Source organism: Bactrocera dorsalis, chromosome 5 (genome assembly GCF_023373825.1).
Source record: "Bactrocera dorsalis isolate Fly_Bdor chromosome 5, ASM2337382v1, whole genome shotgun sequence".
NCBI classification, from domain to species: domain Eukaryota; kingdom Metazoa; phylum Arthropoda; class Insecta; order Diptera; family Tephritidae; genus Bactrocera; species Bactrocera dorsalis.
In genome coordinates this window covers 32,613,222-32,629,621 of record NC_064307.1, presented here as the reverse complement: position 1 = coordinate 32,629,621, position 16,400 = coordinate 32,613,222, and the positions used below count along the sequence as shown (strand labels likewise).

Sequence of the window (16,400 nt, the reverse complement as noted above, 5' to 3'; positions counted from 1 at the left end):
TCGTTCATCGTCTGAAAGGCCAATCCTTAAACACAAGATACACCAAAAAGAACTTTGAAACATGGCGGAGGTAATACAATGGTGTGTGGTGCGTTTTCGTGGCATGGAGTGGGGTCGTTGATCAGAATTGATAGTAAACTGGAACGGTATGCCTATTTAAACATCCTAAGACGCACAATCAAGCCATTCTCATTTAAATCAATGCCTGTAAGTTGAATATTCATGCATGATAATGCTCCGAAACATGAAGCTAGGGCAGTAAAGGATTGGTTATGTACCGAAAGTATTGATATATTGAATGGTCAGCGCAAAGTCCCGATCTTAACACAATATAAAACCTCTGGAATAATGTAAAGTTAAGATCGGGCAAACGAAATTCAAAAATTCGAATGACCTTCGGGCTGGAGTTAAGGAGGCGTTGTATTCCATTCCATGGAGTAGATGCCAGAAACTGGTGGAGAGCTTGCTTCGCAGATATCAAGCTGTCTTAACAAATCGGGGCTATAAAACCAAGCATTAACCAGGTAATGAGAATATAGTAATTTCTCTGTGCATAGCTGTATATAGGGTCTCTGAAGTATCCCTCCGTGTATTAAAACCTTGCTGACAAACTTAATATACCGTTTACTGGATATACCAACAGTAGTATCGGATAAAAAAATGTTGCCAGGGTGGTTTGTTTTTCCCTTATAAAAATCTCAAGCTGATTATAACCGAATTACTACACTTCGATCGCACACATCACAACTAAGAAGCAAGGTTCGACTAAACTGGCGTCTCTTAATTTTTAATCTTTTAAATTTCGCTAACTTTTTAAATACATACACAATACTTCTGTTCTTTTTCGAACGGCATTGGCTAAGTCCACAAATTACTCGATTTAGATACAGGAATATTTAGAACATTATGAATGGAAACCCAATTTGCTTTACTTAAAGTAAAATATTTCATTAAAAAAAATATTCTATATTTTCAAAAGAATCATATGAATAAAATTTTCGAAAATTCATTTGAACTTTCTGAAATCAATAACAGCACAAATTACAAATAATAACCAAAAGTAATAATGCCGACACCTATAAAGCTTTGAAGTATGCACATAAATAGTACTTCTTCCGAGTTCCTCTTGACTTGCCAATTAGGCGCTGCTTTAAAGCGTTTACCATAAATGCCCTTTAACGAACCCGCAAAAGTATGCAATAAAAAATGTACCGCTTTGCGTTGCCTTTACAAATACAACGGTTGAAATTGTGGTGCCTGCTGGTGTGCATGTGAGTATAAGCCATTAATTACTTACATGTGTGCTGAATGCTCGTTTACGGAAATACAGGCATAACTCAAAAGAATATTTTTAATGGTAGTTGCACTGGTATTATCAACGCATAAGGTGTGCGACTTCGCTAAAAACAAATATGCAACTAAATGTAGGCAACGAAAACGGTTTCGATAAGGTGATAAATATTGGTTTTTATGAAAATGACGAAACACGTCGAAAAGGACTTGTTGAATACCTATTCAAAAAATGTTCAAGTACGGGGTATATCAGATTGCTGTTCAGATATTTCGATATTTTTATTGACAGCAACAACAAATTTCGTTTAATGGCTGGGAATTGGTGTCCTACCATATGTAATGGGGAAGAGTTTAGAAAAAGGATTATTATATTCAGAATAAGATATTAAATAAGAATAAGAAATGGGTGGCATCAATAACATTGGTCAACAGCGCTGTTAGTTTAACAAAGAAGCGAAGCAAATGGGTCTGCTCAGGTGAGGGCGACAAAATATCACCTAAGATCAAACAAACAGTCGGCGCTCTCGCGTTTTTGCTCCCACAACACTGTTGACAGCCATACCTTCGAAGTCGTAGATAATTTCGTCTATCCTGGAACCTGAATTAACAGCAACAACAACGTGAGCCTCGAAATCTAACGCAGAATAACTCTTGCCAACAGGTGCTACTTCGGACTTAGTCGGCAATTGAGAAGTAAAGTCCTCTCGTCGAACAAAAACCAAACTCAATAAGTTACTCATTATTTCCGTCTTGCTATATGCTGCAGAGACAACATCCGATGAGTCGACGTTTTCGAGACAAAGGTTCCGCGACAGATTTATATTCCTTTGCGCATTGGCAACGGAGAATACCGCAGTCAATGGAACGATGAGATGTACGATATATACGACGAGATTGACTTACTTCAGCGAATTAAAGACAGGGCCTACGCTGGCTCGGTTATGTCTGCCGAATGAATGAAAACACTCCAGCTCTGAGAGAGTATTCGACGCAGTACCAGCCAGGAGACACAGAGGAAGATCTCCTTTTCGTTGGAAAGACCAGGTGGAGAAGGACCTGGCTGCACTTGGAATCTCCAATTGACGCCAAACAGTAGAAAGAAAGAACGACTGGTGAGCTGTTGTAAACTCGGCTATAACCGCATAAGCGGTGTCTACGCCAATAAAGAAAAAGACTTCTTAAATAGGTGTTTAACAAAAGTGCAGTGGACGAAAAAATCATATAAAAATCAATCAAAGTAAATGTTAAAAGACTTTCTCAGAGCCTCTCAGTTTCGAGTTACGCTGTTTTATAAATAAATAAACAGCAACCGTCGAGGTCCTGTATGAGCACACTTGCGTTAATGTTTTTGATGAATGTGTATTTGTGTGAGAGTGCTTGAACCTTTGTAATGAAAATTTCGCCGAGCATTTCGCTCGCATGCCACTTACCCGACAAAAACGCCCGTATCGACGTAATGAGTGTAGTAAAAAATCGTAACGACCGTTATGGCGAACAATGCCAACACACAGCGCCGCACGTTGATTGCCTTCAGCAGTGGCATGCCGAAGCAGCAGCGGGCAATTAAATTACTGCAACAATTACATGCCAATGCAACGGCCGCGGATGATGACCCGTGCGCAGAGCCCGTCCCCGACCCCGACCTGGACGGCGAAGTGGACGCGGCACCGTTGGACATGTAGAAAGCGGCGGGTGAGGAGGCGGAACGCGCAGACGACGCAGCTGATGAGTAATACAGCGGCGAATCGGACGCGGATGGCGCTTGCGACGTGTAATTTGCATCGAAGTCAGCAACGCTGTCGTCGACGGCGCTGTAGTAGAAACCTTTAGTGCTGCGCGTTAAGTTGGCACTGTTGCTGTGCCAATTCGTGGTCGGCTGTTGCTGTTCACCGTGTTCCGTTGGCAACGCGCTGAGCAGGGCCACCGTGTCGGACGCAGATGCGCCATTATAGTCGACGCCATTGCCAAAATATTTCACATTATTACCGCTGACATAACTGTTGCCATTACCGGTCATGTTGCCAAAGCCGCCGTCGACGCCAACGCCGCCACCACCACCATTGTTAACGGTTTGGCTTTGTGTGCGCGCCGAGGACAGTGTTGGTTTTATTGTAGCCCCCGCCACCAGAGTTGTCGGTGTTGTCGTCGTTGGTTGCGGCTGTGGCGTATGCGGATGCTGCTGTTGATAATTGCCACTCCAACTATGGCCACCACTGCCACCATTGGCACGGCGGCTCCGCATTTTCACAGGCGCTTTGGCATTCGCATTTACTACATCCACGCCGTTGACTGCTGGTGATAAATGCGTTTCCGCGCCTTCCGAATGTGCTTGCCAATTCCTCATTGCCGCCGCGGTCGTCGCTGTTGCGGGCGTTGACGATGAATGGGCATCGTGCCACGAGGACAACGCTGCTGTGGCCTCATCTTGCAAACGCCAGTGTTGTTGTTGTTGCTGCTGTGGCGGCCACTCATTACCGTTAGTATTTAGCGCCGCTTCGGATGTCATGCCATCAATTGCTTTTGTTAGCGTTTTTGCTGTTGCTGTTGTACCGACATTTTTCGGTTGATTTATGAGACGCTCATATTTGAGCGACTTCCCGGGCAAAAACTTGCTGCTGATGCGCGCGCTGCCGTTGTCCGCCGCATTCCCGTTCATTGTAGCGCTGTCAGTATGCAACTCTCTTGTTGTTGTTGTTGTTGTAGTTGTCATATCGTCTGTCGCCTGTTGGTTGAGCGCTGTCATTTTGACGGCTGTAACTAAACGACGAGCGCGTTTAATGCGTCCGCTTGCGGAGCTCTCTGATGGTTTTGTTGTTGTTGCTCCTGCCAGCAATAATTCAGTATCGGCGGTGTTGCTGTTGTCACCGTTGTTATTGTTGATGTTGATGTTTCGTCTGCGATTCAAACGATTTGATATTGTCATTTGGTACGTTGTGCTGTTGTTGTTGTTGCCACACGTTTAATTTTTTCGCTGTGTAATTTTTTGCGGTTGAGGGTTTTGTTTTAAGCTACGGTTTGTTTTTTGTTTCTTGTTTTCTTTTTTGTGTTTGTTTGGAACCTTCGCTCGGTGGTGGTGTTGCTGGTTTGCGTATGTCGTAACGGTTTCCTTTGCTGCAGCGCTTTATTTCAGATATGTTTCAAAGCTGTATTGCTTTCGTTTCACAGTTGAACATTCACGATTTTTGTGAAGTTTTCATGACTTTGCTGAAGCTTTCACGTTTTATTGAAGCGTTTACTAGTTTTGTGAGGCTTTCTCGTTTGTTGAAGCTTTCTCTTTTAATTTACGATTTCACGATTTTTTTAAGCTTTCACGAGTTTGTTGAAGCTGCCACGTTTTATTGAAGCTTTTAAGACTTTGTTGAAGCTTTCACGTTTCAATAAAGCTTTTTACTAGTTTTAAGAAGCTTTCACGTTTTGCAGAAGCGTTTACGATTTTTTCGAAGCTTTCTTACGTTTTTAAAATCTTTTTTTTTTTATATAAGATTTCACGTTTTATTTAAGCTTTCACGGCTTTGCTTAAGTTTTCATGTTTTATCGAAGCTTTCACACGCTTTTCGCATTTTTTTTTAAGATTTCACGTTTATGCAAACTTTCACGGCTTTTCTGAAGCTTTCAAGTTTTAACGAAGCTTTCACGATTTTCGCGGAGATTTCACTCGTTTATTAAAGCTTTCTCTTTTTATTGAAGATTTCAACTTTTATACAAGCTTTCACGTTATATCAAAGCTTTCACGATTTTGTCGGAGCTTTCACGATTTTGTCGAAGGCCTCACGCGCTTTTTGCAACTTTAGTTTGTTTTTAAGATTTCATGTTTTATGCAAACTTTCACGGCTTTGCTAAAGCTTTCAAGTTTTAACGAAGTTTTCACGATTTTGGCGGAACTTTCACACGTTTGTTGAAGCTTTCTCGTCTTATTTAAGATTTCACGTTTTATCGAAGTTTTCACGTTTTATCGAAGCTTTCACAATTTTGTCGGAGCTTTCACGATTTTGTTGAAGCTTTTACGTTTTTGACGGAGCTTTCACGGCTTTGCTGAAATTTTTCGGTTTTAACAAAACCTTCACGCTTTTGCTGAAGCTTTCACTTACGGTAGCTATTTATGGAGTTAAAAGCTTAACAACAATTTCTTTTCTTCAGCTTTTAGTGCGCAAATTAATTTTCATTTACTTATTGCTAATAATTGATCACAACAGTGGGTTACAAATATGCGCAAAAAATTAAGTACGGCACTTGGAATAATGTATTTTAGAATTGAAAAAATCTCATGACACTTTTAAGCTGCAGCTTTTGTAATGTAGCTTATTTGTATATATTTTATGGCTTATATGTTGTTAAAATCCGTTATGCTTATTTTTTCTAATTTTACGTTTTGATAAAATATATTCTTTTATACATTCCAATATTTTTTTTGTTTTTTTTTTTTGTAATTTTACTTTTTTTAGCTTTCACACAAGCATCGAAGTAGACAAAATTCACACCAAACACTCGCGTTTCAATTTTTTTTTTTTTATTCTTTACAATTTCTAAAATAATATTTTTGTTTTAAAAAACTGCCACTTTTTAACGCACAAAGTTTTCACACTGCCCGCTTGCTCACGCTGTCCGCTACCAACAACAAGTCTCTCTACTTGTTTGACACCTTTAATGCTTCTGTATGTTTATGGTCGCGCCGCCATTTGATATGTTTCCAAATTTTTATATACTCAACACTTTTCATTTGCGCATGCGCTGTGCCCATTTCGCTTGCTAGCTCTTGTCAAATTGTCGCATGGCGCACCGTAGTAGCGGCATTGTGTTGCATTTGCCGGTTTGCCTGTTGCAGGCCATATTTCGTTGCATACATTGTTGGTCGCCGCAAAATGTTGCAAGTTGTCACATTTCATTTCATAATCATTTGTGTAATCCGTTGTATTTGGAACGCAAGAATTTTTACTTTAATTTTTTTTTTTCAAGTTTATCTTTTTAGTAGCTACCGTCCGTTGTGCATTCTCACTTTACAGTTCGCAACTAATTCGATACGCGTCACACTACATTACACGTTGAGTAATTGACACATACACTACATACATATGTACATAAGTATGGAAGTTCGGCCGCTCACTCTGGCCGTTTGTTTTTTGTCGCTTTGACGCTAATCCGCCTTCAACGCTGTCGACACTTTACATTTCAACTGCACACGCGGCGTGTCGGCTGACTACTGACCGCGCGGTTTGGCGCGCCTATCTCGCCCTCGAGCCAATTCGTTATCTGCAAAAATGGAATGAAAAATAGTTGAAATTATTTACTTTGTAGAAATTTAAGTGGTACAATTCATTTTGCTATCAATATTTTTTTATATTAATAAATAATGCTTTGCAATTGCAAATATAAATTGTGATATTTTTTGTTTTTTTAGTTTTGTTTTTATACAATATTTATTAGCGGAGGTGGGGTTGGAGGTTGAATGCAAGCGAAACGGTCATTAGATGTGTGGATTTCATGCGAAGTCTATAAAATTCTTCGAAATGAGTTTACGGATCTCTACTGAGGCCGAATTCACATAGCAGATAAGCATTTGCGTTCCATCGATCAGTATATGGTACACGTATGCATGAATATGAGCCAAATAAAATAAATAAAAATAGTAAGACTTTGTTAAATAATTTTAAAATTCTTAATTTATTTTTCAATGCTATGACATCCCCCTCAAAGTAATCGCACTTGGCCCCAATACACTTGCGCCAACGTTTTTTTTTGTTTTCAAATCCTAGAAACAGTTGTTAAGGACAATTTTCGGTACAGCCCTCAATGCGCGTAGCGATTCACGTTTAATGTCTTCAATTGACTCAAAACGGTTTTCCCGGAGCAATCGTATGAGCTTAGTGAATAGCTGGAAGTCACACGGACCTATGTAAATCAGCCGAATATGGTCGTTGTACACGGTATTTGTTGAAAAATTTGGCAAAAAACTCACGAATAATGAATGCGGTATGCGACGGTGCATTATCGTGGTGCAAAAATTACTAGTATCGGCACATAATTCCAGTCTCTGTTTACGAATATCTTCGCGCAAATTACTGAAATTGTATTCCTTGTGGAAAGTTTGGCCGGTCAAAAGGAATTCGTAGTGCAACACACCTGAATAATCGAAGAACTGTCAACATAACCTTGATTTTTGACCTACTTTGACGTGGGTTTTCGGCTTCGGCTCATCTTTGCCACGATCGCAAGCTTAGATCCAAGACTCATCGCCAATAATACTACGTTTCATGACATCCTGGTAGTCGGAAAGCATTGTTTCACAGTGGTTACCGCTACACTGTTTTTCGAAAAAATTGAGTGGTTTTGGAACCAATTGTGCTTTCACATTGCTTAGCCTTAAATGATCTTTCAGAATGGTTTTTACTGAGCCAATATTCCAAAAAAGACAACTGTCAATGTGTTTTTACGTGAGTATCTGCCTACGAAGGCTCAAATCCACGGTGTTTTCTATTTCTAGAAACACGTAGATCAGTATAATGCGCCGATCAACGCCCCAAAGCATAAGTGCATGCACAACACCATACTATGGGAGAACCAAAGCATAGTGCTCCACATACACTCATACCTTGGTTCCAATCGGTTCGGGTGGATTGGTTGGGTTCGAGGCCGACTTAAAACCTCTGCCGTACTCTGGGTCCGGCACCCGGCCGCAGAGCGACTCCACATTGGACAAAAGCCCTTCCTGCATTTAGGTTTAAACCACAGCCACCACGAATCTCCCCAAGGGGCCAAAAACCCAATGAGCAGATTGGAGTTACCTCCAAGGGCTGACTGCTCCCCGTGGTACCATGTTTTAGTCTTTGATGTGACCTGTAGATCACATTGTTACCTGTGTGTTACTGCCAGTCGGGGACCCCAAGAACTCCTAGGAATTCCTAATGACCCGGCTGTATGAATGACATGTGTTATCGTAAATCCATTCGTACAGGAAATCGTAAACGAAAACACGGTCGAAAACCAGGAATAAAAATACATAGTGTATAACGACCATGTTTTACGATGAATACTATAGCACTATATCTGACATGGACTATGCTGACTTTCAAGGCAAGCCCAGAATGTCGGACAGAGTGCATGCGGGATTTTAGTCGCCTTTTACGACAGGCATGCCTTACCGCGGGAATATTCTTTCCCCAACCCCGCAGGGGATCCAAAAAGGACAGCAAGATCTCTGACTATTAATCGTCGATTATAAAGCATCAGTTCTTTTTTTTATTTACGTGATGATCATCAGATGATATTGATGGCCGCCCTGGACGTGGTTCGTCGTCAACACGTTCTCGACTCTCTTTGAATAACTTGTACTCTTGCTCATGACAAACAATTATCACCGAAGGCTTTTCCAGTCGGAACGTTTCGGCACTAGAAATTTGATTCCGCACACAAAATTTAATGGAACTTCTTTGTTGAATAATTTCACTCAATTTCATATTGAGGGCGGTGTGGCACGGCGCGTTGTCGTGATGAAGGATCCAGTTACGAGCGATGTCTGGGCGCACCCTGTTGACTCGTTTTCGCAATCTTTCGAGTACTTGGCAATAGTAGACTTGATTCACAGTTTTCCCCGGTGGAACGAATTCTTTGTGGACGATTCCACGGCTATCAAAAAAGGCAATAATCATCGTTTTCACCTTCAACTTGCTCATGCGAGCTTTTCTCGGTTAGGGGGCGCGCGAAGACAACCTGGGAAACACCTGGGCACGACTAAGAGCACTATCACCATACACTCTTACAATTTTAGTGTACGTTTCCGAAGCTGTTTCGCCCAATCGGGCGCAAGATTTTATCGCGACGCGTTGCTCTGGATTTCGTTTTTCCATTTTCGTGACGAGGACTACAAACACACGTCTACTCAACTTGACGCAGCAGGCAAACTAAACAAGCTATATCGATGGTACATATATCAATGGAGAGGAGATTGATGGGAAAAGGAGAAAGGGAATTTCATAGGGGGTCACAGGTTTACCACAAGCGCGGTAAATAAAATTGTCATACAGCAGCAATATCCTCGATATCGGCAGTTCCCACTAATAAGCAGCTTCTTTGGTATAAAAGGATATGAGAAAAATATCATATCAATATATTAAAAACTGAGGGACCAAATCGATTCAGCTCACCATGCTAACAATTTACATAGAAAGCGTATGTTATGTTTCAAAAATGATTTCGGGCAAGTGATCACCGCGGCTGGCTATAAATTTCAGCCGAGAGGTCTAATTTTTGATCACAATCACCTCGGATCTATCTGCATAGACAAACGACTTCACTAACCCTACAAAAATTTTTCCAGCGTTCTTAAATCGCACGAACTTACAAACCACGTCACAGACCTACGGCGTGAGATAATGCGCTCACCAAATGCTTCCTTCAAAAAATTTACTGTTTCGTTTCGTTGGCTGTATGGCATGCCTCGCTCTCCCGTCGGAACCAAAGGTTGTTCAGATCAACATCCTGAAATTCAGCAATGAACAAATCATTAATCATGGTTGATACCCATTGACTGTAGGTAACATTATGGTCGGCTTCATTTTGAAGAAGTATGGAGCCCATATTGCACACCAAATAGTGAATTTTTGAGAATGTAAAGGCGTCTCAAAAATGGCTTATGGATTATCATCACTCAAAATGCGACAATTTTCCTTATTAACCTACACATTCAACATAAAGGAAACTTCATCGGTGAAAAAAATGTTCTTGTGAAAATTAGCATCAGTGGCTATCTCGTTTTGGGCCCATTAATCGAACTTGCAAAACACTTGGACGTCATGCGGCTTCAATTTTTGCACGAGTTCGAGTTTTTAAGCCCGCAAACCAATATCCTTAAGGAAAATATGCTATAAAGTGGATGGGACAGGTCCAATTGTGACCAACAATGGCTCTTTCAGGTGTTCTTCGCTACTGTGCTCCACCGCAGCAATATCGTCTTAAGTACGCACTAGAACAACTTCGCTGCGCATGCGTAGATAACCAGAGTAAAAGTATGTAGTACTCGTATGGTTGCTTGAAGTACCGACTTCGCTGGACGATTATGCCAACCGAAAAATGAACACAGTGCGTGATGCATCGTATGAATTAACTAAAAGCGAGCATATGACTTTATGAGCCAGCTTTCAGCGAGGTTGCAACTTCAGTAGCACACCGTTTATCGCTCGGGGTAGGTGGGTTTATACCGTGTAGCAATATATCATAGCTTTAAACACGCAATCAGCACTCGTTTACATTGTTCCGCGTGAATAGGTACTACATGTTGAACATACATACATACATATGTACAAAAGTGCGCTTGAAAACATGAATTCAATGCCTTCACGAATTTATGTCTGCTCACTACGACACAGCGGTTGACAGCGTCAATTGATGATAATTGTTAAAAAAATTATTTAATCTAAATATAAACACAAGCGTTTGATAAGAACCGCCAATACGCCAGCTACCGGCCTGCCACAACACTTGTGAGTAGAGCGTGAGCGAAGAGAAGAGGGCCGGGGCCGTTTGACGCAGGCAGCGCAAGTAAATATTGACTGGAAAAAATATGTGCCTACAAGCGGGCACACATACAAACATATATGTATACTTATATGCATTTGTATGAATGTACGTATGTATATAATAGCTTAAAGTTTGCGCGTGAAATCAAGCTGCTCATTCACTCTTAATTGCCTTGAAATTATTTTCGGTGATTAAGTATTAAATTAATTCCATATTATACGTTTTAATATTTCCTACAAATTTATTATATAATACTATGAGCTTAATGAATTCGTTTAAATGCTGTAATGAATCCGCCGAATATAAATTAAAGCAAGTGAAAAAAAAAATAATTAATACATAGAACAGTTATTGGCAGTAAAAACTGCTGATGGCGTTCACTTGAATTTTTATTCCCACTTTGTGTGTGTTTTAATAATTATTTATGTTTTATTTTATTTTAATTGTGCATATAAATGAGCTCGTATTTAAAATCAGAGTCAGTCATTCGTGCTCAGACATTGTCATTGGCCGCCTGCTGCGGTTTTATATGTAGGCCTTGCCAAACTGCGGTTTCGGGCGGTGTGATCGATTCACCACTGCCTCATGCACAGTTAACAGTGATGATAAAAGTTTTTCACAGGCTGTAGACAGACTTTAATTGCCTGAAAATTCATTCAGAAAAGCTCAAAGCAACGCGTAAGGCGTATGCGGAAGTCCTGTATAAAATGGATGTCCCTGGAACTTGGAATCGCTGAGTTAACCGAAGCAAAACATACGACAAATTACAATTAAATCCCATTTGGAATGCTACTGTATCTACTATCGTCTTCGGTAGCCACGGAAACTTGTTACAATAATTCCTGGAAAGACTGCTCGCGACGATGTAGAAGGAATGCTACTATTTCTACTATCGCCTTCGCTAACCACGGAAACTTGTTACAATACTCAGACCTCATGAAAGTAATTCCTGGAAAGACTGCTCGCGATGATGTAGAAGTAATCGCTAAGACTGAGACCCGGATTTTTATTAACTACTCCTAATATGTTTCATATTTGAGAGTGCCCAACTGAAACAGAAGCTCAAGACTTCCGGTCTTAGACCAAGTATCTTTTGGGTAACCAAAAAGCATCCATTTGAAGACGAGACGAGTGGGAAAGCGAAACATCGCTCATTTAGGTTGTGTGCCTAGTTTTAGACCCGTCACGTGTAAAAACACCATCAATGAAAAGAAGAAAAACTAAAACGGAAGGCTTTCAACTTCATACGATATGTATAGTATATACTATATGCACGTACGTATGTAGATGGAAACGACGTCATTAATAAAAGAACACGAAGTTCTTGTTATTGTACATACGGAGCACTTTTCTCAATAAATTTAAGGAACACCGACGAGTTGGATATCCGTTGTCATCTTGCACTGGATCTGTGCATCTTACGTTCATCGACGATCAGCTCCTATGCGACAGCAAAGTCCTTCTTGCTTGGAGTATGTTAGAACGTAGGAAAAGTACAGAATTGCTTGCCCATAGCAAAGTTCACCTTTGCAGCAATCGTAGCAGTTCTTATATAGTGGACAACGTCCAATAGGTATTCATGCTGTACGGCTAAAGGTTAGGTAAGGTAAATCTGGTAGGCCAATAAGCCGCGCATAGACCATTTTTGGTTCTTTGCAATACCAAATGGACTTCAGTTGCTCGGTCCATGAGGAGTAGTCATCTTTCATGATGTCTGCGCTTGACGCGAATTTTAACAGACTCTGCGGCCTCACCATCGATGCCTTTTCCAGAGTATGCTACCGTGGGTACCCCAGATTCTTACAACGTAGTCTTGCCAATGCGCGATAAGTGCACAAAAGATGCTCCATTGTTTCCCAGGTGTCTTGCCCTAGACATTTCTTGCAGTCTTCTCGATCTGTTAGCTCCATTATGCGGGCGTGTGTCGTCACCAGACACGATGATCCAGTCGGACGCCAATTGTCAGTGTTTTATGGAAAAAGTTGAGGTGGAAACATCCAGACATTTTCTTCTTTTTTACCCAGTCTTTACAATACTGAGACTGAAAACCCTTGGCAGTCACACCACCAGCGAAAGTACAGACATAGCCGAACCTGACACTGGTCGCAACATTGTAATCGGCTCAAAGTGCTTTGTCTATTTAAAAGGGTCTTTATGATAGGTTTTTATAAGAGTTCTAAGAACAACAACCCACCCTGTTTTGGGCCGACCACTCTACCAAACCTAACCTTACAACTGACAATACTGTTATAAAACCAACTCTGATCTGGTTATGTAGAGTGAGAGTCGTAGGTGTTTTCCAAGTCGACGCAATGAGAATAAATGTTTTTCCAAACCCAGTTAAGCAAATCCAAAAGGCTACTATCACTAGTTAGTTTTAGTTTAGTTTAGATATTATAAAGCCGTAAGCTTTTCTAATCAGAGAAATGAGTTCTCATCGTAACAAATCATGTAGACTCTGCCAGAAAATAGAAAAAGTGTAAGGAAATAACTCGGATCAGGTACTGCAGAACCGGATCGCTACAATTCGTTAGAAGATCAATTGTTTGCTTCATAATTCAATGCAAGTGGCGAGATTCTTAAGCTCTCAAACTTTTAAATACATATGTATGCATATAAATGTTCACGACGAGCTGAGTTGATTTAGCATTGTCCCTCTGTCAGTCCGTGTGTATAAACGCGAACTGTTCCCTCAGTTTTTCAGATATCCAACTGAAATTTTGCTCAAGCTCGTTTCTTCTCAATAGACTGCTCATTAGTCGGAACCGACGTTATCGGATCGTTATAGCATATAGCTGTCATACAAACTGAACGAACGAATTCAAGTGCTTGTATGGAAAACTTCTTTAATTGACGAGATATCTTCACGAAATTTGGCAAGAGTTATTATTTAAAGCAACGGTACAATGACTATGGAAATTTTTCAGATCAGACCACTATAGCATTGAGCTCCCATACAAACCTAGCGATCCAGTACTTGTACGGAAAACTTTTATTTTTAAAAAGTGGGGTCCAGTCCTTCTACCTTTACTTACAAATCGAGTAACTAAATTATTCATTTACTTCATTTATACCGAACATGAATCCCGAAATACGAATCATCATCTCGAAATTGTGTGCAGGCACTCATACACTGAAAGCGTGTACAATCGTTTGTAAGTGAACTTGAACTAACCCTCACCCGCGGCGCTTGAATTTAAATACTGTAAATAACAACAAAAATATTAATATTTTCATTTTTGAGAATTTTAAGAGCATGAAATTGTATTAATTTAATTGTTTCCAATTATTTATGTGCCACAGCGTGCTACGGACAGCGAATAATTTATGGAAAAATAATAACGGAAGATAAGTGCCTGTGAGAATGGCATAAACAAATGCGATTGAAATTAAAATTTAATTCCACACAATCTTTGCTTTTAATTGTAATGAAAAATGCTGTTAAATATCAAATTAAAATTCAGCGAAATATTTCGTTGAGATTTTTGGTAAATAATTTTTGAAATTATCAATTTCATGCCAAATGAAATGTTTTTAAGTGCCGGAATATTTTTATTTAATATTAATTTTATAATTTTTTTTTGCACATAAAGAAATATACAGTTATCGAATTGACGTACAAGTAATTCACTTTGATTATCTTTGGAAAATTAGCTCGAAATATCAATATAGACCATGAGGCTAGCAGATAAGACTTTATCATTGACAAAATACCCTATTCATCCAAATAACTGTGAAAGCATAGCACCAGAAGACGGTGAACCCGGTTACCCAATCGATGACGATGGAGCGGACGTTCTGTTGAACGAGCATGATGAAGTTCGAATAGCAATTACCCATCAGAAGAACAACAAAACGGTGGTGGCCGTTGAATTGCCGGCCGAGTTATTCAAATACAGCGGAGAAGAACTGCTAAGGAGCTTACGTCAGTTTCTTTGTAGATTCAGGTCGTATGAAAGCATGCCTGACGATAGGAATTTAGACACCTTTCCGAGCCGTTCGATACGAAAAGATCTTTCAAATAAAGCGACTCCATATCGTGCGACTTCTTCAATTTACTCTTGGAGAAAATAATTCGAGATGCAGAGCTGAATAGAGAAGGTACAATCTTCTACAAGAGTGTAAAACTGCTGGCATACGCCAAAGATATTGATATCATTGGCCTGAACAATTGCGCCGTTAGTTCTACTTTCTCCAGGTTGGACAAAGAAGCGAAGCAAATAGTCTGCTAGTCAACGAAGATAAGACAAAAAATATCTCCTGTCACCAAACAAACAATCGTCGCACTAGCGACTAGGCTCCCACGTCACTGTTGACTATCATAACAGCGAATTCGTATATAATTTTGTCTATCTGGGAACCAGCATTAACAGCAACAACAATGTCAGTATCGAAAACCAACACAGAATAACTCTTGCCACTTCTGAAGTAAAGTTCTCTCTCGACGAACAAAGACAAAATTCTAGAAATCACTTATCATCCGCGTCCTGCAATCGGTGCAGAGGCATGGACGATGACAACAGCTGATGAGTAGGCGTTACGAGCTTTCGAGAGAAAGTTTCTGCGGAAGATTTATGGTCCTTTGCTCATTGGCAACTGCGAATACCGAAGTGGATGGAACGATGAGCTGTGTGAGATATATGACGACACTGACATAATTCAGCGAATGAAGAGACAGCGGCTACGCTGGCTAGGTCATATCATCAGAATGGATGAAAACACTCTAGATCTAAGAGTATTCGACACAGTACGCGCCGGGAGAAGCAGAGGAAGAAAAAGACCTCCACTCCCTTGAAAAGACCAGGTCAAGAAGGCCTGGCTAAACTTCGAATTTCCAATAGGTGCCAAACAGCGAAAAAGAAGAACGACAGGTGCGCTGTTATATACTCGGCTATAAACGTCTAAGCGCTGCCTATACTAACAATAGGGACGAAAAAGCTACATGAAATATATGGGTCGTACGTCGACTTTTGTTGCACACTGTATGTGAACACTATTGGTGCTCAAAAATATTTTAGAAGAACAATTACTTTGTCGCCAGTTGAATAGTATTTCACTTCCTCCATTTTATTTCAAAATTTCTTTTGTTTTTTATTGTGTGGCTTCGAGAGCTCACTGACCTTGTGTAAGCGTACCAATCCCCGTGATTTTTAATATAACTACATATGTATGTTTAGTACATGAATATAAGTACTCATGTACCGATTGTGCTGCAAATTACTTGCGGAGAGCACTTATTATTATTTGCTCTGCATTATGCCATTTCCATTATTTTATTTCTTCTTATTTAAATAGTAAAATATTCATTCATACATTCCACGCAATTCATTCATTCTCATATTGCAACAATTGCTTGGTGGACAGGGAGCGACGGAGCAAGCACGGTGCGCGAAGCATGAAGAGCCGCAATAAAGTCTCGCGAAATTGCAGTGAAAATGAGTTTAAAGCTAAATATAAATCCGCACAAATCCATTGCCACGCCGCAAATCCCCATGTGCAAAAGCAAAAACAAATATGGAATACACTCATGCGAATGAAGCAAATATTTGCGGATGTATGTGTGTGTGTGCGTGGAAGCAAACGCAATAACAAGTTCG

At 40.2% G+C, this 16,400-nt stretch overlaps 1 protein-coding gene across 1 annotated transcript in view; it reads right to left on the bottom strand.

Moving 5' to 3' along the window:
* LOC105234012 (bifunctional heparan sulfate N-deacetylase/N-sulfotransferase) overlaps window positions 1-16,400 on the bottom strand; it is a 246,450-nt gene that overhangs the window by 126,412 nt on the left and 103,638 nt on the right. Inside the window, exon 4 of the mRNA XM_049458147.1 lies at window positions 2,724-6,540. Within this exon, the coding sequence (XP_049314104.1) occupies window positions 2,724-4,216 (1,493 nt within the window). The 5' untranslated portion in view covers window positions 4,217-6,540. The remainder of the gene's footprint in view (window positions 1-2,723; window positions 6,541-16,400) is intronic.